The following is a 21,490-nucleotide window of genomic DNA, read 5'->3' as shown; positions in this document are numbered from 1 at the left end:
TTAGCGCATGCAACTAAACTGTCACCTAACAAATTCGTTTCCTTTACTTGCCCTCAGTCTCTAAGCATGACCTCAACTAACCTTTCTGGTGTCCCACGTTATCCTGAAATAACAACTATGTTCTGAGGCTCACTTAGCAATCATCAGATAAACATAAAGGCAAAATATTCATGATACATTTTAAAACTCCTCCTGGCAAATAAACCAGCCCAACAGTGGGTTATGTTATTTATCTCTTCTTAGAAATGCTTTTTTACAAAGATATAAATGACTTACCATTATGTGAATTTCAAGTAATGCTTCATATTTATAATATGTTCTATATGTAAATTTTATCAGATTAAGAAATAAAACTGAAACACAAGACTAACCTGTTTTTCTTCATATTGCTAAAAAAAAAAAAAGATGTAGAGGAAGTATTCGGCTATAACACTCACTGTTTTATGGTTAGCATAATGACACAGTAATAGTCTCCTAACTCTTTCATTAATAGAGCCCAATTAATGCCTATTTTAGATTCTAAGTTTCTATTTCTTTACAGTGACTACAAAAAAAAGCGACTAGGTGACTATAGCATCTGTTTTGAAAGCATTCTATTTATGCAGGCTGAAATATTAAGATTCAATAAAAAATTATGTGAGAGAAAATACATCAAGTATAATTTAACATATTATATCTCCAAAATCAGTATATATTGACAAGATAAGAAATATGCTATGTTAGTAATGATGTTTTGATTTGATATATTTCTTTAGTTTCTTAAATGTCAACATATAGAGGCATTAAGATGTTTGTTATAAAGTCTAATTTTACATGTCAGTAACCAAAAATCTCCTGCTTTATTATAAAAATTAGAATAGTTTTAGAGTAGCTTCCCATAGATTATTTTCTCATAATTGTGGGAAAATAACAGTGACACATTTCTTGTCATTACCTTAAGCTAATTTGACTTTTTATATTGCAGAATTTTCAAATTCACACTTTACTGGGCATCAATAGTCAGTACTAACTACAGTGCCTAGAATATCACTCTCTGATCTCATTCCAAATTCCTAACTCTCTTCTCTCCCGGAATTCCTCACCAAAAGAATTACCCTTTAAAAAAAAAAAAGGAAGGAAAAGCAAAACCAGAGGACTTTGTACCTCATAAAGAAGAGATTAAATCTCCTGTGAGAAATGGGCTAAAGGCCTGGTAGGGGAAGGAGACAGAAGCCTGTGAATGATGCTTCACATTCTCACTTTCTCCTCACTTCTGCCCTAGTACTTTTTGTCTCTTTACAGCTAATGGGTACTCATTCACACTTAGAAAACTTCTGTTGAGAACCTTCTATGTGAGACACCAAACACAGACCCTGCCCTCAGAGAAGGAGCTAAGAGTCCAAGCATTTGATGATAGAAGGAATGCCTACAAGAAAAATAAAATTTCTGTAACTCCTCCTAGGGATAAGACAGTTATTAGCAAATTACTCTCCAATCTAAAAAAATAAGGCACATTTTTAAACAATCAGGATTTTTTTTTGGTAAATACACATAACATAAAATTTATTATTTTAATCACGTTAAAGTGTACAATTCAGTGGCATTTAGTGCATCCACAATGTTGTGCAACCATGCCTATCTAGTCCTAGAATATTTTCATCACTCCAACAAGAAACCTCCTACGTGCTAAGCAGCCACTTCTCACTCCCTCCTCCCCCCAGCCTCTGGTAACCATTCATCTGCTTCCATCTCTATGAATCTGCATATTCTGGATATTTCATATAAATGGAATCATACAATATGTAGCTTTGTCTGGCTTCTTTCTGTTAGCATAAAGTTTTCAAGGTTCACTCATGTTGTAGAATGTATCATGATTTCATCCCTTGTTCTGACTGATAATATTCCATTGTATGGATACATAACATTTTGTTTATCTAGTCATTCTTTTGGCTATTGTGGATAATGCTGCTATGAACATTTGTGCACAAGTTTTGTTTGAACACCTGTTTTCAATTCCTTCAGAAACATAACTAGGAGTAGAACTGCTGGGTCATATGGTAATTGTGTTTAACTTGCTGAGGAAGTGCCAAACTGTTTTCCATAGCAGCTGCACGATTTTACATAACTTCTCCACATCTTCACTAACACTTTTATTATTATTTTCCTTTTTTTCTTTCTCTTATTTTTTATGGCCATCCTAGTAGGTAGAGTGCTATCTCATTATGTTTAGTTTTTTTTTTTTTAAGATTTGATTTTATTTATTTTTGGCTGCATTGGGTCTTCATCGCTGCACGCGGGCTTCCTCTAGTTGTGGTGAGCAGGGGCTACTCTTCGTTGTGGTGCACGGGCTTCTCATTGCAATGGCTTCTCTTGTTGCAGAGCACGGGCTCTAGGCGCACAGGCTCAGTAGTTGTGGCTCGCGGGCTCTAGAGCGCAGGCTCAGTAGTTGTGGCGCACAGGCTTAGTTGCTCCGTGGCATGTGGGATCTTCCCGGACCAGGGCTCAAACCCGTGTCCCCTGCATTGGCAGGTGGATTCTTAACCACTGCACCACCAGGGAAGTCCCCCCATTTTTTAAATTGTATTTTTTGTCCTTTGGTTACAACAAATAGGAATTTAATCTTAAAGACACGTCAAGAAAGATACATCCCTAGGTTATGATAAACTAGCAGGATGGAATGAACAGTCCAAGACCCTATGTACAGGAAGATCCTTAACTATTGTTAGAAACATAGAGGGAACCAGACAGGATGAAAAAAACAATGGCAGCACTCTTATATGGCCCTTAAAAGGGCTGACATGCTTGCATACTTGGAAAAAAAATGCTTTGTCAAACCTTCCATTAAATGCATTCTCCTTCCTTTTGGATGCTTCTCTCCCCCTTGCTTCAGAGCTGTCTCTTACATTGTCCATTAACCAGATTTCACCATTGTATATAACTTATTTGCCCAGGGCTCCATACACCTTTCTAAGACTGATCCTATAACTTGAATAAACCCATGTTGAGAAATACTGCTTTATGTATAATTCCATTAAAAATTGTAATATGTTTTCTCCTTATATTAACAGTAATGGAGAAAAGCTGCCTATCAGCCCCAAAGTAAAACACCCTAAAAGTATTATTACATGCAGTTCAAAGAATTGAAGGTTGTATTAACATCCTAATAATACTATGCCTACAAACTTGCAACTGTACCCAAACTATCAATTTTTTTAAAAATCCAAAACAAACAAACAAACAAACATATAACTTAGTTTTTAAAAATTCTTACATTCTGTTCTGCCAATGAATAAACAAGCTGTGGAAGAATGTTGCCCTTCACGACTGCTTCTGCTAGGTCATCATTATAATTAGCCAGTCTCCCCAGAGCCAAAGCAGCAGTCTGTTGAATTGTTGGGACCACATCCAGAAGAAGAGGCCGCAGCAAAGACATTACACCTAAGTTATGAGAAAACAGAAATCAGCAAATTTTAAATTACAAGGCAAGCATACCATTCAGCATATACGCAGATAGGAAAATTCAGGGGAATATATCAGTAAAACAACCACAAAATCATCCACTAAAAACTAATGGGATATTAAGCAGCATCTAACTGGCTAAGGCACAGAATAATACAACCTGTAATTATCAAAGTAGCAGCTTAGCATGGAAATAAGAAAAGCTTTGGAGAACCAGAGTTTAAATCCCTGATTTGGCAAACACTAGCTGCGTGACGTCATGAACGCAGAGAGAGGTTGTAAAGCACAGAGTAGAATGCCTACCTAGCACGTGGCAAGGAGGCAGGTGTTGGGGAGCTGGGTCCCTCCCACACAGCCTTTGCACATCCTATCTTTCAGGGCTCAGTTCAGTCCTTTCCTCTCAATCAAGTCTTCCGATGGTTTTTTCTCTGATTCCAGCTGAACTTTACTTCAGGGCTAGGTGAGCTAGGAGGGCCATTTGGCTAGGGCCTCCCATTCATAAAGGGCTGCAAATTCAGATTTCTGACATTACCTCCAAATAAATAAATCACAATACTAGCTCTCATAATATTCATTCTAGGCTTGAATACATAGTAGGAATACCATCATAACAACAACAATAATAAAAGTAGCTTATATTATATATTATTTTGTGCATGCATTGTTTTAAGAACTTATTTTCCATATTAATTCACTGAACTCTCATAACAAACCTAGGAAGTAAGCCCTATTATCATGTCTATTTTACAGATGTGGAAATGGAGGCTGAGAAAGGTTAGGGAAATCCTCACACAAGGGTGGAGCAAGGTTAGAAACTCAGACATTCTTTATCGATACTTACTAAATAAGTAATATGTATGGAAAATTGAGGAGGTGGGGAAAAATGATTGCATTTGGGCCATTTTACTGGATACTTCCAACTCTGTATTAACTTTGCCTTACTATAAAATATGCAAAATAGTCAACTGCTATTTGTGCTTTAATGATGGTGTTTTAGTCTAAGATTACAAAAAAGGTAATGACAGAGAGTTCAAACTAGAACAAGTTTAGAAACTTGACTTTCTAAACTTAATTTACAGCAGGCTATTCAACTTGATGTTATTACATCTTTTCTTTAAAAACATACCCCAGTGACCTATAAAAGCAAATACATATTACCAATATTCTTTTATAATGTTATATCCAGGAACATGTGAAATAGAAATAAAAGGAAAACATTTACAATAACATTTAGGATTAGACCAAAATAAGATAAATAGTACTACCAAATAACATAAGCAGAGAATAATGATGCTTATCACAGAAACATTTAATGATGAGACCTGTGGCTTTTCGCAGTTCCCAATTTCCTTTAGTGATCATTTTTACGTCTAAGTTGGTTTGGTTAGATCATTTTACAGAAGGCCACCGTTGCAAGTCCGCATCCCACTCAGGCTGGTTAACTTTGCAGGCACACACAGTGTGCCTAGGCCCCTCCTCAGGCCTAGGCCACAGCTCATGTTAAACAAATCAGCATGTCCATGTGCATAAGTATTGTTTATATTATTCTCTATACTTTTTTATAGAGATGATTTCTGTAATATATCACAACAAAAAGTTTAATGCACAGAATAAGGTATTAGAATGACTACCAAACATTAACATGGGTTCCTTCTAGAAAGTTGAATCTAAAACAATTTGTTGATCTCTTCTTTGTAGTTGCTTTATTACTCAATGTAAGTTTTTTAACAGTGGTAAAATATACATAACATAAAAATTACCATTTTTACCATTTTGGGGTGTACAATTCAGAGGCATTAAATACATTTACAATGGTGTGCAATCATCACCACTAGCTATGAACCATTAGACTGCTTTCCACAGAGGCTACCTCATTTTACACTCCCACTGTCAAAGTACAAGTGTTTAAATTTCTCCCCATCCTCACCAACGCTTGTTATTTTTTTTTAGAATAACCATCCTAATAGATTTGAAGTGGTATGTCCTTGTGGTTTGATTTTTATTTCCCTATCACTAGTGATGGCGAATGTGCTTATTGGTCATTTTGTACATCTTCTTTGTTGAACTGTCCATTTAAGTCCTTTGCCCATTTTTTAATTGGGTTGTTTTTTTTGTTTTTGTTCTTGAGTATAACTTGATATTTTTTATAATGAATATGCACCATTTTAAATAAAACAAGTCAATACTCTAAAAAAGGAAAGCTAAATTTGTTAACATATATTTAAAGTTTCATAATAAATACATTAATGAGGATGCTCAGAATGGTTTCAAGAGAATCACAAATATGTTTCATGTTATTTTTCCCTGATGATTCGGGTATTTCCTTTTCTCCTCACTTGATATAATTATGTGAAGGCAGTGGCTTATTGTCTTTTGAAATATAAATGGAAAATCAATCCATACTGGGTTATTCAACCTAGAATTTTGAATTAGACTGCAAGAACTCTGAACTTTTATGTTATGAATTTGAAGAATTAATTTATCTGTCTGAGTTTATAATATTTCTTATTATATTATTATTTATTATTAGTTACTATATTTAGCTAACACACCACAAGTCTCCCAATGTTGGATATTTTCAGTTTGCCGTTTTAGCAATAAGATATTTTACCCCCAAAGATGTATTTCACTTGTCCATATACTCAAAGGAATTTTCTGCTTTGTATATTTTCTCCTCCCTTTTTCTACTGCATCTGGCCCAGGAAAAATAAGGTCAATAAAACGACACACAATTCCTTTCCTTCTACTCCAGTATTCAAAATCAAAGTTAGACTTCTATGCAGATGCTTCTGCTCTATCATATTCCTTTGTTCAGAGAGTAAGAATTTTGAAAAATTTTAAATCTCTGAATCTATAAAAGTAAAAGCTAAAGTTTCCGTTTAAAATATCTGTTTAAATAAGGTCATTCTGGGGCTTCCCTGGCGGTCCAGTGGTTAAGACTTTGCCTTCCAATGCAGGGGGTGCGGGTTTGATCTCTGGTCGGGGAGCTAAGATGCCACGTGCCTCGCAGCCAAAAAACCAAAACAAAACATAAGCAATATTGTAACAAATTCAATAAAGACTTTAAAAATGGTCCACATCAGCAACTAAGCCTGTGTGCCACAACTACTAGCCCTCGTGCCACAACTACTGAAGCCCGTGCGCCTAGAGCCCGTGCTCTGCAACAAGAGAAGCCACCGCAATGAGAAGCCCGCACACCACAACGAAGAGGAGCCCCTGCTCACTGCAACTAGAGAAAGCCCACACCCAGCAACGAAGACCCAATGCAGCCAAAAATAAATAAATAAATACATACATTTATTTAAAAAAATAAATAAACAAAATAAAAATGGTTCACATCAAAAAAAATCTTTAAAAAAAATAATAATAAGGTCATTCTTACTAGAGAAAATATTGCCCCAAATTTCTAGTCCTTGAATTGCCTCTTAGTGCTTCATAGTCCTCAGTCCCCAGGGACATGTTTTTATCTCTTACATAGGCTAAGCATACTTTGTTATTCTAATTGCAGGTTTGTCCTAGATATACAGATAATGATGCAAAAGGAACTGAGGAAGGAAGGAAGGAAGGAAAGGAGGGAGGGAGGGAGGGAAGGAGGGAACGAGAAGCATATATAACATAAAAAGAAAATTTTCCTTACTTGTCTGTCCATTAGGAATTCATGGTGATTGATCCTTGGTGAGTGAATGCATGAAAATGTAGAGTCCATAAGTTACAACAGTCTGAATTACCGCTACAATATCTGATAGACAAGGTCTCTAGTGAGCAGCTAATGACTCATTAGGGTCTCCACTGAAGGAGCCAACACGTACTAGCTAATATTGGGTGGGCCAAAAAGTTCGTTTGGGTTTTTCCATAACATCTTACAGAAAAACCCAAACAAACTTTTTGGCCAACCCAATATTATATCTAATAGTAAAAATTATTCCTGTATTATACTCTAATATCTATAAAACAATTCTGTTTTCTCTATACAAATTGATTAAATGGTGTGAAAATGTTTCTGAAATTTAACCTACAGGCTAAATCTTTACAATCTTCCCCACCCCCAACTTTATAGCTTTGAGTTTCTTTTCTGTATTTCTTGTACCAGTGCCATACTGGAGACACTGCTTCTAATACTTACATTGTAATCCAGTTTTGCAAAAAACAAAAATAAAAACAACCTCGCTAATCCTACCCACCATCATTCATTCAAAAAATAGATCAAGGTTTACCGAGTGGCAAGAAATAGGACCTCATACATGAGTAAAGGCAGTTCATGCTCTCAAAAAACTAATAATCTAGTGGAAGAGATTATAGAATAGCCTCAAAATAATCACAACTCTTTCCCTTAATTCCTTTTAATACAACATAGGCCTAATCACTTTAATTTTGCATGCCAATTGCATATGTAAGTCAGGAAAAAAAGGTCAAACATTTCTAAAGACAAAAAAAAAAACTCATTCTCATATTACATGTGTATAATTTATATAGATATTACTTCAATCTGAGGTGTTTTATAAAGATATTTAACATCTCAACTTTGTTCCATTAAAAACAATTCTTTAGGGGCTTCCCTGGTGGCGCAGTGGTTGAGAGTCTGCCTGCCAATGCGGGGAACACGGGTTCGAGCCCTGGTCTGGGAGGATCCCACGTGCCGCGGAGCGACTGGGCCCGTGAGCCGCAATTGCTGAGCCTGCGCGTCTGGAGAGGCCACGATGATGAGGGGCCCCGCGCACCGCGATGAAGAGTGGCCCCCGCTTGCCGCGGCTGGAGAGGGCCCTCACGCAGAAACGAAGACCCAACACAGCCATAAATAAATAAAATAGTGTTTAAAAAACAAAAAACAAAAAACAATTCTTTGGGTTCATTTAAGTCATAGTAAAGATTTCTGGTTGCCCTGGTTACTTTTTTGTTTTGTTTTGTTTTGTTTTAATTGTGGTAAAATATACATAGCATTAAATTGATCACTTTAACCATTTAAAGTGTACAATTCAGTGGCATTAAGTACAGTCATAATGTTGTGCAACCATCACTACTGTCATTTCCAGAACTTATTCATCATTCCTAACAGACACTCTATACCAATTAAACAATAACTCCCCATTTCCCCCTACCCCCAGCCTGTGATAGTTTCTATTCTGTTTTCTATCTCTATTATTTTGCCTATTTTAGATACTTCATATAAGTGGAATCATACAACACTTATTCTTTTTCATCTGGCTTCTTTCACTGAGCGTAATGTTTTTAAGGGTCATCTGTATTGCAGCATGTATCAAAATTTCATTCCTTTTTGAGACTGAATAATATTCCATTGTATATATATACATTTTGTTTGTCTATTCATGTGTTGATGGACGTTTGGGTTGTTTCCACCTTTAGGTTATTGTGAATAATGCTGCTGTGAACAGTGGTGTACACATACCCATTTGAGTCCCTGCTTTCAATTCTTTTGAGTATATACCTGGGAGTGGAATTGCTGGACTAAATGATAATTCTATGCTTAACTTTTTGAGGAACCACCAAACTGTTTCCACAGTGATGGCACCCTTTTACATTCCCACCAGCAAATTACAAGAGTTCCAATTTCCCCACATCCTCACCAATATTTTGTTGTTGTTTATAACAGCCATCCTGATGGGTGTGAAGCGGTATCTCACTATGGTTTGATTTGCATTTTCCAATGACTAGTGATATTGAGCTACTTTTCATGTGTTTATTGTCTATTTGTTTATCTTCTTTGAAGAAATATAATTGATTTAAATCTTCTGCACATCTTTGAAGTGGATATTTTGTTGGTGGTGGTTATATATTCTAAATATTAAGCTCTTATCAAATATATGCTTTGCAAACATTTTCTCCCATTCTGTGAGCTGTCTTTTCACTCTCTTGATAGTGTACTTTGAGGCCCCTCCTTGTTTTTTTAGACTTAAAATGAATATTTTTTACTTTCCAATTTTATTCAAAATTATCACAAACATAAAATATGTTAAAGACTTGTTATAAATTTTACAAAGCTTTAAAATTTTAAACTCAAACAATATGTTTTATTTTAATCTAAAACTACTTTCCATGTATCCATTTACTATGAAACTGCTACTACAGTTCATTCAAGTTTTGGAAGAAGTGATTTCTGCATACAGTTAACCAATACTCAGCAAAGGATTCACCCTTAACCATCAACGTTACTCAGGCATTCTGTTGGGGCTCAATTAAAATATGAAAGAAACTTCGTGCTTTAGAAATAGAAGGAATCTTGCCCTACTTGGTACATGACTGCCTATGCTGAGAGACAACAGACTGAGGCGGTTAATAGCATGTATCTGGAGGGAGATTGTTTGGGTTCAAATCTGGGCTCTGCCACTTCCTGGCTGTGGGGCCTCAGCGAGCTTACTTAACCACTCTGTGTCTCAGTTTCCTCATTTGTAAAATGGTGACAAATTCTAGGACCACCTTATAAAGCTGTTGTGAGAATTAAAATGAGCTAAAATTTCTAAAGTGCTAGGAAGATTAGCTAGGACAAAATAAACACCAGTTGGATGCTTGATAAATAAAAGTGCTCTAAAGGAATCAATTCCCTATGTTGACCATATTTTTCATCAACATTTTATTATTATTAACATAGATGACTCATTAATCAATCAGTACCTTACACTGTAATGGAGAAATATTTAAGGTCGCACGGCCCCACAAATTGAGCCTTTTCTACGATGTATTTTAGAATTACTATGGAATGAATAGCTCATTCACCATTCATTTAAGAAATATTAAGAATCTACAAGGTGTTAAAACACAATTGTCCCTGACCTCAAGGAACTCATAAAGGGGTCATGAGAGATAAACAACACTTTATGATGTGTGCAACTAAAGGAGTAGAGGATGCTTTGCAAAAACACAGCAGAGCATCTAACCCAGGCTTTGAGGGACAGAGGGAAGGTGCAAAGGCTAACTGACATCTAAACTGAGATCTGAAGGCTCTCAGGCAGATTGTCTGCTGAAAAAATTGAAGGCGTAGGGATTGGAGAGAACTCCAACCGGAAGAAACTGTATAAATGAAGCCCAGAACCAAAAAGAGTTTGATTTGATGACAAAACTGAGAATACAGTTTGACTTTAGTACAAGAGAGAAGAGAGGAGAGAGGAGTTGGAGAAAGAAGGCTGAGATTAACAGAGACAAAAGTCCTGAAGGGTCCAATGAACTGTTTTAAGTATTCTAAATTTAATCTGAGCATTAATGTCAGTGCAGTGACAGATCAGATTTGCACTCTGTAAAGAAGGACCACTCTGATTACACTGGGGAGAAAGGATGAAAAGAGAGAAGACCACTTAGGAAGCTATTATAGGAACCTAGGCCAGATGTGAAGATAGCCTGGAGTATAGTAACGGCAAAAGGGAAAGAGAAAAGTGAAAGGTCTAAGGAGATATTTAAAAGGCAAACTGATTATTGTGAAGAAGACGGAGGAATCACCGATACTTCCCAGTTTCTGGCTTGGACAAGGGATGCATGATTGTTGCAGACTGTTGAAGAAGCCATGATAAATCTATACTGGTCTGAAACGTAAAGTGGGAGGCGTGACGCGGCAAGGGGTAAAGCTGGAGAGGTTGGTTGGGGCCAGATAAATTTAGCTATAGGTTAAATGAAGATTTCTGTGATGTTGTTCTAAGAGGAATGGGAAGCTATGGGGAGCTTTATTGTTTGCACTACTCATTCTCAGGGAAGTAAATAAATGAAAATGAAGACTCTGAATAATTCCCAGGCCCACCATGTATGGCTGGGCAGGCTGCATACTGCACAAATCCAGGGGATGCCATTCACATAGATCATGATATAAATGGCACTCCCGAAGTTGTGCAAAGCACAGTAGCCATCCTTGATATTTACGGGGTTCTCTATTTTATGTGAATAAATATCTTACCTCCTCAGTATAATAATGAACATCTCTAGAGCAGTGCTTATGTTTTACACTTTTCTTCTATTTCTCAAATTACCTAGCACAGTTCTGAACGCACATCTAACTCTTATTGAAACACTTTGTGGTCTTGACTCTAGAGACCACTATCCACTTGGATTTTTACTATTACAAGCACTACCTACTCTCCTATCACAGAGTAATTCCAATTACACTCATCAGCTTTACTCTGATTTTAGTTTTTTTATTTCTATAACAAGTTATTACATTTACATGTCTATATTTTTACTGAAGCAAGTTTTATGACACTGATGAGTTTTAAAGCATGTTCTCGTTTTCCTTCACTGGTCATTTTTCACTTGAAAATATTTGTGTTCCTCCCTTGCTTTTCTTTAGAGAAGAATTTTCAGGCCTTGATTTGATTTCTTTCATCCTCTATGATTATATACCTCTGGCCACTATTCCTTCATTTGATTAAGAATTAGTAAATTTTGGTATCACATATCTATTTGTCTTGCTTTCTGTGAAACACTTTTTCACTGCCATAACTATAAAGTCAATTATGATTTTAGGTGTTATATCCCTTACAACACACAAAGAGCCTTATAATTTATTTAAATGGTCAGAATGAATCACAAAATGTATGTATAGTCTTTTTTACATAAAATTCAATTGTAATCATAAATGATTCAAGAAACTCTTATGATCAAGAGTAATATATTTTCTCCTTTTAAATTTATTCTCATTAACTGTAGTATCCTCTGAATTTTGTTTGGTGATTCACTGTCAATTCAGTCATTTGTGAGTGAAGGACTACCACACCTGACATGTCACTGTTGAGTGGGGAGGGGTGAGAGGAAGATGAGACAGAGATCACTGACCCTCTCACTGGCAGCCAGCAACTCTTCTAAGAGGGCAAGGAAGCACAGTATGTATTCACTTATTTAACATATACTTCTAGAGCATCACCAGGCACTCCTCTAAAAAAAATCTACAAATATTAACCCATTAATCCTCATTACAATCCTACTAGGTAGATGCTATTTATAGCTTGGGAGTCTATGCCCTCCTATTTCTCCAATGTCAGTCAGCCCATTTACCAATGAAAACTGGCCTCTGTGCTAGGTTTAGAACGCATACCATCTGTTGAATTCACATGATTCTGCCATTAACGTTACTGTGTCTCTTCCATGATTACTGTATTAAACCTAAATTCCATTGATTTGTCCAGTGCAACTGTGACTCTTGACTAGGTCACTGCCACCACCGTCTATATGTGAGATTTATACTGAGTGAGTATGTAGAGCATAAAAGTTATGGCAAGTTCAATTTACATGACACTTCAGATAAAAATGATTAGAACTTACGTGTTTATAGTTACGTGAAGAAATATAAAATGGGCTTTTAACATAGTTTTCAAATGAACATGTAAGTTCCACATATCCAAGCCTTTATTTTCATTTCAGATCTCTCTCCTGAGCCCCAGAGCCCTATCTATCCAAACTGCTTACCAGAGTCACTGGCACATAGATCTCCCAGACACACTTCAACCTCAGCACTGTTACAGAGTGAAATCTCCATTTCCCTGTGCTGTTTGTATCCCTTCTCCATTAATGAAGAGTGCTAATTTGCCTAAGTAACCAGAAGCCTTAGCGTCATTTTGTTTGTTTCTTTGTTTCTTTCTAAAAGTCATTTTATTGTGAAAGCATGAAGGACTGCCTTTCATCAGGCAACAAGTTTGCCATTCCAAAGCTGTTTCAACATTTATTGAGTGCCTATGTTGTACTGGACCCTCTGCCAGTTGGAGGGCTGTAACAATTTTTAAAAACAATTTTATTGAACTATACTTAATTTATAATGTCGTGTTAGTTTCTAGTATACAGCAAAGTGATTCAGATATGTGTATATGTGTGTGTGTGTGTGTGTGTGTGTGTGTGTGTGTGTGTGTGTGTGTATCCCTGTGCTATACAGTAGGACCTTGTTGTTTATCTATTTTATATATAGTAGTTTGTATCTGTTAATCCCAAACTCCTGATTTATCCCTCCTCCACCCTCTTTCCTCTTTGGTAACCATAAATTTGTTTTCTATGTCTGTGAGTCTGTTTCTGTTTTGTAGTTTGGTAAATGAGTTCATTTGTATCATATTTTAGATTCCACATATAAGTGGTATCATATGGTATTTGTCTTTCTGTCTGGCTTACTTCACTTAGTATGATAATCTCCAGGTCCATCCATGTTGCTGCAAATGGCATTATTTCATTCTTTTTTTATGCCTGAGTAATATTCCATTGTATATATATACCACATCTTCTTTATCCATTCATCTGTCTATGGACATTTAGGTTGCTTCTATGTGTTGGCTATTGTGAATAATGCTGCTATGAACACTAGGGTACATGTATCTTTTCGAATTAGAGTTTTCCTTGGAGTCATTTTGAACTCCTCTCTCCCCTCACCTGCCCCTGCCAGCCCCCTTCTACTAAGTCACCAGTCTGGCAGATCTCTTATCCAGCATGACTGCTATAGCAAAACTGGATACCTGGTCTTCCCGATCCTGTTTCAATCCCCTCCAATCTATTCTCCACACTACTGTGAAAATCATCTCCCTAAAACACAAATGAATCCCTCCATCCCTCTAGTTAAAACTTTTCAATGGCTTTCTATCAATTTTAGGATAAATCCAAACTTCAGATGAGGTCCTTCATAATTAGGGCTGTTTTCCTCTCCAGCCACTGACTTGCCTCTCTCTTGTCCTATTAACCCAAGAAGTTCCAGCCATACCTAAACATCTGCCTTTTCTATCAAGTACCATCTTTTCTCTTGCCTATTTGCCTTTACACATAATGTTCCCTCTACCCAAATGCAGTTCTCCTCTCCCATTTCTTCGTCTAGCTAACTGCTAAGAAATTCAGCACAGATAACACCTCCTCCTAAAAGCCTCCCATGACCAGCACCCCTCATTTCTAAAACTTGGTTAGGTTACCCTTCATATGTGTTCCATATGTCTATATATCAGACACTTATCAAAAAGTATGTATTTATATATCTCTCCATTAGCAAATAAGCTCCTTAAGGGCAGAGTCTATGCCTGCTATTTTTGCATGATCAGCATCTAAGCATGCATCTGGCACTTGGACACTCAATAAATGTTTGTTGAATGATGAACGAACAAACTCTGAAAATTAATGTGCAATTTTCTCTTTTCAGGTAAATTTTAGTTAAAATAACAAAATGGATAACATGTGTTCATAGTTCTTTTTTTAGGTACACGAGGTCAGGTACATAAGTGTCATCATCATAAATTCATAAAGCTTTAAGGAACTCAAATGGGTCATTTAAACTATCCCCTCACCTAAAACCACCCCACATACATATAATTCTATTTTAATTTAAAGTCTTCTAGAGAGCTGCAAATTTTAAATTAGTTCTGTCTTCTTCTGTCAATGTGTTTTTTCTTTTACAATATATACCTATTACACCCATCTTCCTGGAGAAGATTGGAATGTTTAGGAATGGGGTCAGTATAGAGAATAAAGAGGACAGTTCTAAAAGGACTGTCTGCTCCAAGAGGTTTCATGGGTAATATTTGAAGAAACTTTTGAAAGGCAATCAGTTCAAAAATCTATCTTCAGATGAAATTCTTTGCTTTAATCATACTCTACCTAGTTTACTTTTTTTTGAGATAGTTTACTCTAAAAGATATGGATACAAAGATAATAATTAAGAGCCATGGAGTGGAGATGGGGGCTGGTTATTTTTTTAATCAGAAATATAGTGATAGTTGCTACAGCTGAACTCTGAACATAGCACTGAGTTTTGTGGCAGCAAAAGTAGAACGAGAACCACTTTGTGAAATAAAAGGAAGCAGGAACAAATTTTTTTTTTTCCTGAAATCATACCTAGGCCTGGCTTGAAACATAACAGTTAATAAAAGATTGGTTGAATAAAAGAGTATATCTTTGTATTAAAAAATTTAACAGCAAAATGGACATCTTCAATGATAGGTTTTTAAAGTTATGGGAAAGTCTAAGTATCTATTTTTAAATAAGCCCTCAAAAAAAAAAAAAAAGAGGGACTTTTAGAATTATTAGACTAATTCTACGAAGACATTTTTATAGAAAACTAATATAATCTAGTTTACTTACATAATATAATAGTGATTCTAACTTGACACAGAGATACAACTTAGAATATATGGAAAAGTGGAGAGAGATCATTTCCTTTGGAGACACATGCACACATACACAAGCACAAATATCATTTGTTTTCACCTAGATTTTTTAACAGAACTTGAATAAACAATAAATTTAAAATTGAGCCACCCTTATAATAGAAAACTGGGGTGTATGGCAAAACCAATACTTCACTTTGAAAATTAGGGAAGTCTGACTTGTGTTCAAATGGGCCATTCCACCCACTACAAGACAAGGCCAATTTGTTTTCTCAAGGTATGGCCCTGGATTTCTCCTAGGGCCAGTAAATCTACTCAGTAGAAATCCCAAAGTTCTGCCCCCAGTGAACATGGAAGAAAAGCCCTTCATACCAAGTGTGATTAAATAAAAAACAAAGGGAAGTGTTGAGTATGCATTCACATCAACCAACCAACAAATATCAAGGGCCTCCCTCTTCACTGTACTCTACCTCAAATGTTCTCAAAAGACCCAGGAGAGCAGGCAGGCAATCACAGGGCAGCTGGCCTCCCTGGGCCCTGACGAAGTCTCCTGGGCACTCTTCCTGATAACAGGAGGTCTCAGTCCAACAACTCTCTCAAGTACTCTATTGGTTCTCAACTTCCAGTGGATTACACACTTTCCCCAGGTGATTTTAAAGAGCTTCTGGTTTGATAAGACTTTCCTTAGAAGCCAGAGGAAACCAAGAAGTCTTCTAGAGCTCTGAGGCCAGTTTAAGCCCTAAATACAACTTCCACTCCCTCAAACCTCCAGGTATTTACCAGTTAAAGTTAGTTCTCTGCATCTGGGCCTCCACTCAAGATCCCATAATGGTCCTCAACGAGACCTCAAAAGCAGTTATGCACAATTACTGGACAGTCATTGGTACCCAAAGGCCTAAATAGATGACTTGTTTTAACAGTTAACACTGAGGCTTATCTGGAACTCCTAGAACATCTAGGAATAGTTTCCTGATACCTCTGAGGTAACACAGAAAGAGCACAAGGTCAGACAGCAATTAAGAAAAAGGTCCTAGTCCCAGTTTGGCCACTAACTCACTTTGTGATGAGGGCAATTATCCAATCTTCTTTGGGCTCTAACCACAGTGAAGAAGATACCTACTCTACTTACCTGAGCTGTTATAAGAATCTAATCTTCTAAGAGATGTGAAAACACTTAGAAAAATAATTGCTCCTTCCTTCATTCTATTTAAACATGTTGAACATCTGCTCTATGCTAAGCATTATTCTAGGCATGAAATTTACATCTGGTAGAGAAAGCAGAAACTAAACCATTACAGTTGTGATAAGGACTATGAAAGAGAAATATTAGAAGCAGGGAAAGATAAATCAATAAACTCAACCCGCTGGGAGGGCTCAAGGAAGGTTTCCCTGAGGAATCAACATCTAAGCAGAGCCATAAAGAATGAGTAGGAATTAATCAGGCAAAGAAGTGTAGGAAAAGGTTCTAGTAGTCAGAGGAGCAAAGGTCTTGAAAAAACATTCAACAAATGTAAAGTGCTTTTAGGAAACACTTAAATAACTTTTCAAAAACATTTAATCTGTGACATTAAAATGTAACCCCACAATCTGCCATTTCAAAAACCCACTCTTACAGGTTTATCTACAGCTTGGATTTTTCTTTTTAGTCATCAAACTTTTCCTAAGAAAACAGTGAGATCCCAGCCCTGGTTGCGTTATTTTCTACTTATGTACCAATGCTTAGATAACAAAACAGATAAATGTCCATGTAGAAACAACGATTTGGGACACAGAATAAAATTCTGAAAAATCATGTTTTTAGGATATATTGGTAGGTGCATAAAAATTCAGAATTTTTATAGTTCCCTGGAACATTTTCCACTTAAGTATATGAAAAAAAAAAAAGAAAGAAAAAAAAAAAGCCCTCTATCCCTACCCTATCCTTAAAAAAAAAAAGTCAGTACTTTGAGTTAATTATCGTACATTCAGAACTATAAGACTCCTTTTATATTGGCAAATACATCAAATTTAAAGGGCATAATTTGTTAAGTTTTCTGAAGTTGCTTTATTAATTATCTTTTCAGTTCTAATATCCTTTGGAACAACAGTTTTTGTAGGAGAATCATGGTATTGTACATGTACCTCCCAGGATGTGTTTTAAATACATTATAAATGTTTACAACAGGCTTTTCCTTCTCATAGCAAATTGAAGTTCTAGATCATTAATATGAAGATTTTCCCCCTGCCCAAGACACATGCAATTTAAAATCATTTTATGTCAACATATATTACTTATTTTCTTGAATTATGAACCAAATAAATTGCCTCAATTTGCAAATTAGCTTCATACAGGTGCATATTTAAAGAGATAGGCAAACTTTTCTATTCCTACTCTTCTGAAAATGTGCATAACTATGATTTGCCATGTTTACTGTTTGGCTATATATAGGTTACAAGCAAAATATTACAAAGTATTATTTTAAACTTTACCCCCACTTTTCTTATATAAATAGCTGCTTCAGAAGAAGTTTATTTCGTGCAGCTAAGCAGTTTAAAAATCATGTTCTTCGGGCTTTTACTGGCTTATTTTAAAAGACCTTCTAAACAACCAAAGAGTGCCCTGGTACTCCAATATACCACAAAACACCTTTCTTATATTTTATAATTAAACAACCACCACCAATTGCTGAAATTCCACAATTGGTACAACGATGTATTATCACTACCATTGAAGTCATGTGTTATTATTCAAAGAGGGGAAGTATCCAAATTCATTGTTAAATAGCTGCAAGATGTAATGGCCCAAACATACAGGGTTTGAGGGAGCATAAAGAGATTTTATAACAGACATTAAACTTTTTAATCTTTTCATGTATGTCCTTTTGATTTAGAAGGAACAAAATCTCAATGAGAAAAAAAAAAACTCTAGGTTATAGACACATTGTACACAGTTCTTTCTAGTAACAATTTTGATTGGAACTCAAACTTATTTTTGTCCAAATACTCTGAAGAAGATATCTTGCAACACTGTTTTATAATTACTTTGGACATATTTAATAGAGCAGATTCTCTCATTAGCACATCAAAAACACAATGAGAAAGATCAGAGATTTTAAATGAAATAAAACTTCATTGATAACTTTTACCTTTAAGATTGCTTTCACACTGAATGAATTTAAAAATTCTAAACCAGTGAACTACTGATTTATCATGATACCTATATGGAAACTTTTTTTCACATTATTTTGGATCCATGATACATATTTATTTAAACAGTTTATTAGGGGAGACAAGTGGGAAAATAAAACAAAACCCTCCCAGGTATGCAGACAGTATGTCAAAGTCAGGAATAAAATGCACTGGTATCTTATGCTACCAAAATGAAGTCACTTGACTGAAAAAAAAAAAAAGCTTGATCAAAATATATACTTTATGTACAAATATTGTGGCTCATTCAAAAGCATTTTTAAATCCATGGTGATGTTTTAAAAATAAATCATTTAAATGGTTAAGTTGACTATTAAGAGAAGTCTTCATAACAAAGCTTACAGGGTTTTTTTAAATTAAAAGAATAAATATATTAGAATACTCATCTGTCCCTATTTAAAGTTATTAAAGGGGTGCTTAAGTTGAATTTAGATAACGTGAAATACATTAAAATAAGTTCCTCAGGGGAAAGAAAAATCTTACCATTCCATCAAGATATTAGTCAAGTGCAGATAACTTCAAAACATTAAGTTATATTCCTTTTGTATTCCATTCCTTCATAAGCCAGACCATAAGTGGAAATAGGTGGCTATTTAAGAATGCCATATCTAAGTCACTTATACTTTGGTGATGACTTAGCCTGTTCGGATTGATTAAATTCCACAATATATTCTACATTGTATACTTATGGGAAGAGATAATCTGTCACTATTACGCTAAAACATGATATTCTGTATCTTAAGAGTTATCTGTACATCCATATTTCAGTATCAAATTTATAAAAGAATGTCAATCATTTTCCCTTTTTAAGAAATCATGTTTTAGTTTAGCTGTATACATACTGTCCAGAAAATTAAATATTTGTAAATAGCAAGTGTCCATTCACAAAGGCCACTGAGTAGGACTGAAAGGGAAAAAAAATCCAAAAATAAGCCCATTCAAAAAATGTAATATGCTCTAATGAAGTTAACATGGTCAGTACATATGAAACACTGTGTGTCCAGCACTGTTCTGGGCACTTTGAGGAGTATACGTGCATGCACACAAGCACACACACACGTGCAGAAGAAAGAAGACGAATTCACATGAAACAACTGTAGAGGAAAAGACTATCAACTCCGAAATTTTCAAAATGGAGAACAGATTAGTGGTTGCCCAGGGTTAGGAACAAGAGGGAGGTAGGTGTGGCTATAAAAAGGCATCACAAGGGATCCTTGTGGTGATGAAAGTAGTATCTTGACAACAGTGGTGATGGACACACACGGTATAAAATTGTATAGAACTAAACACACACATACACTTAAAGTACAAGGAAAACTGAAAAAAAAACTGATGGATTTTTATCAATGTCAGTATTCTGGTTGTGATATACTACGGTTTTGAGGTACATTACCTCTCTATATTATTTCTTCCCACAGCATGTAAATCTACAATTATCTCAAAATTAAGTTTTTAAAAATGATTACAAAATACACTTTCTCTATTCTAAATACATCCGCCTCCCAAAATAAAAACACGCAATAATAAACACCAGAATCCCTCCCAGTGACAAAAGAAATTGCCAGCTAGGTGCAGTAGTAATTCCCCTCAAAGAAACCCAGAGTAAACATTATGTCTAAACATTCTTGCCCTGAAAATATGTTCTGAATTTTCTTCAAATCCGTGTTAATTTAATGAGTTTTAAAGATCATATCCCATAAATTGAAGATTTCTCATGACACAGCAGCAATAAAATTCTACCTTCAGATGGTGGTGGAATCATCCTTAATCAGAGACAGAGACAGATTGGGGGGGGTGTACCACCATTTTCTTCTCTGTTTATGTTAAAAGATAAGAAGCAAATCACACACACAGGCACACACTCTTCCTCTCCCTGTAGAGTCTACATGAGTTCGGATCGAGACGTGTAATAAGAGCACCATAAGGATTTCTCAAAGCTAGGTCTCTGCCTACTTGGAACCTCTCGGAAAATATTCAAGCATATCTTTGCTCTTTCGCTAATGCAAGACAAGAAATAACGGGTCAACTGCTCTGGAATTCCTTTGGTGTGAGAAAGTCAAGTCGAAGGTGATCAAAGGCAGGGCATCCGGATAAAATGGGTCTGATTAGGGTAGACTCAGACAACCTGACATGTGCTTGGTTGCGATAAAGATGGAAATAGGGACGTCGGGTCCCTCTCACACCAATCTGGAAACATGACCCGCTGAAGAGACCGAAAGCTTCTACAGCCTCCGCGGTGGGTTGGAGGAATTTAGGGACGCTGTCCTCCCGTCCCCATCCTGCCGCTCCCCAACAGCTCAGCCGGCTGGGGAGCGAGGCGACGGGGACCCGGGGCGAGGCAAAGCCAGGGGACACTGGGCGACGAGGGGCCGGGGATACGGGGTGAGGGGCGAGGCAGGGCCAAGGACCCAGGGAGACTAGGAATGGAGATGCGGGGCGAAGCCGGGGCAGCAAGGGACGCGGGGTCGGGGCGCGGGGCGACGCGAGTGCGAGGTGAGGGCTCACCCGCGTTTTGCAGCGTCTCGATGTTCTGCGGTCTGGTCGCCAGCTCCGCCACCATCTGCACGAATTGGGTCCGGGCTTTCTGGTACTGCTCGAACACTGCGGGGAGAGACACGCTGGAGCGCGCTGCCCGCGGCCCCCGGGCCCCGCCGCCCCCCGTCGGGGCGCCCGGACCTACCTTGCAGCACCTGCCTCTGACTCATGGCGCCCTCGCCACCAGCTCGGCGGCGCCCGGCTCGTCCGCGCCCGGCCTGCGGAGGGGTCGACCGTGGCGACCGCTCGGACTCCGACGGGAGCCAGGTCTC

The 21,490-nt window shown here is 36.9% G+C and overlaps 1 protein-coding gene across 3 annotated transcripts in view; it reads right to left on the bottom strand.

The window, feature by feature from the left end:
* Window positions 1-21,490, bottom strand: part of SPAG6 (sperm associated antigen 6) — an 82,460-nt gene extending 60,970 nt beyond the window's left edge. Inside the window, exons 1-3 of one of the 3 annotated variants that reach the window (XM_082385585.1) lie at window positions 21,364-21,490; window positions 21,189-21,284; window positions 3,251-3,417 (exon numbers count right to left, since the gene is read on the bottom strand). In XM_082385585.1, coding sequence (XP_082241711.1) covers window positions 3,251-3,417; window positions 21,189-21,284; window positions 21,364-21,388 — 288 coding nt within the window. In that variant the 5' untranslated portion in view covers window positions 21,389-21,490. Of the gene's footprint in view, window positions 1-3,250; window positions 3,418-3,741; window positions 6,526-21,188; window positions 21,285-21,363 lie in introns of those variants that run through there. The other 2 variants (XM_082385586.1, XM_082385584.1) reach the window with 2 other exon arrangements.

Source organism: Balaenoptera borealis, assembly GCF_965194805.1.
Source record: "Balaenoptera borealis genome assembly, chromosome: 3".
Classification (NCBI taxonomy): domain Eukaryota; kingdom Metazoa; phylum Chordata; class Mammalia; order Artiodactyla; family Balaenopteridae; genus Balaenoptera; species Balaenoptera borealis.
Note: the sequence above shows the minus strand (reverse complement) of the source record. Positions and strands in the feature narration are given on the sequence as shown.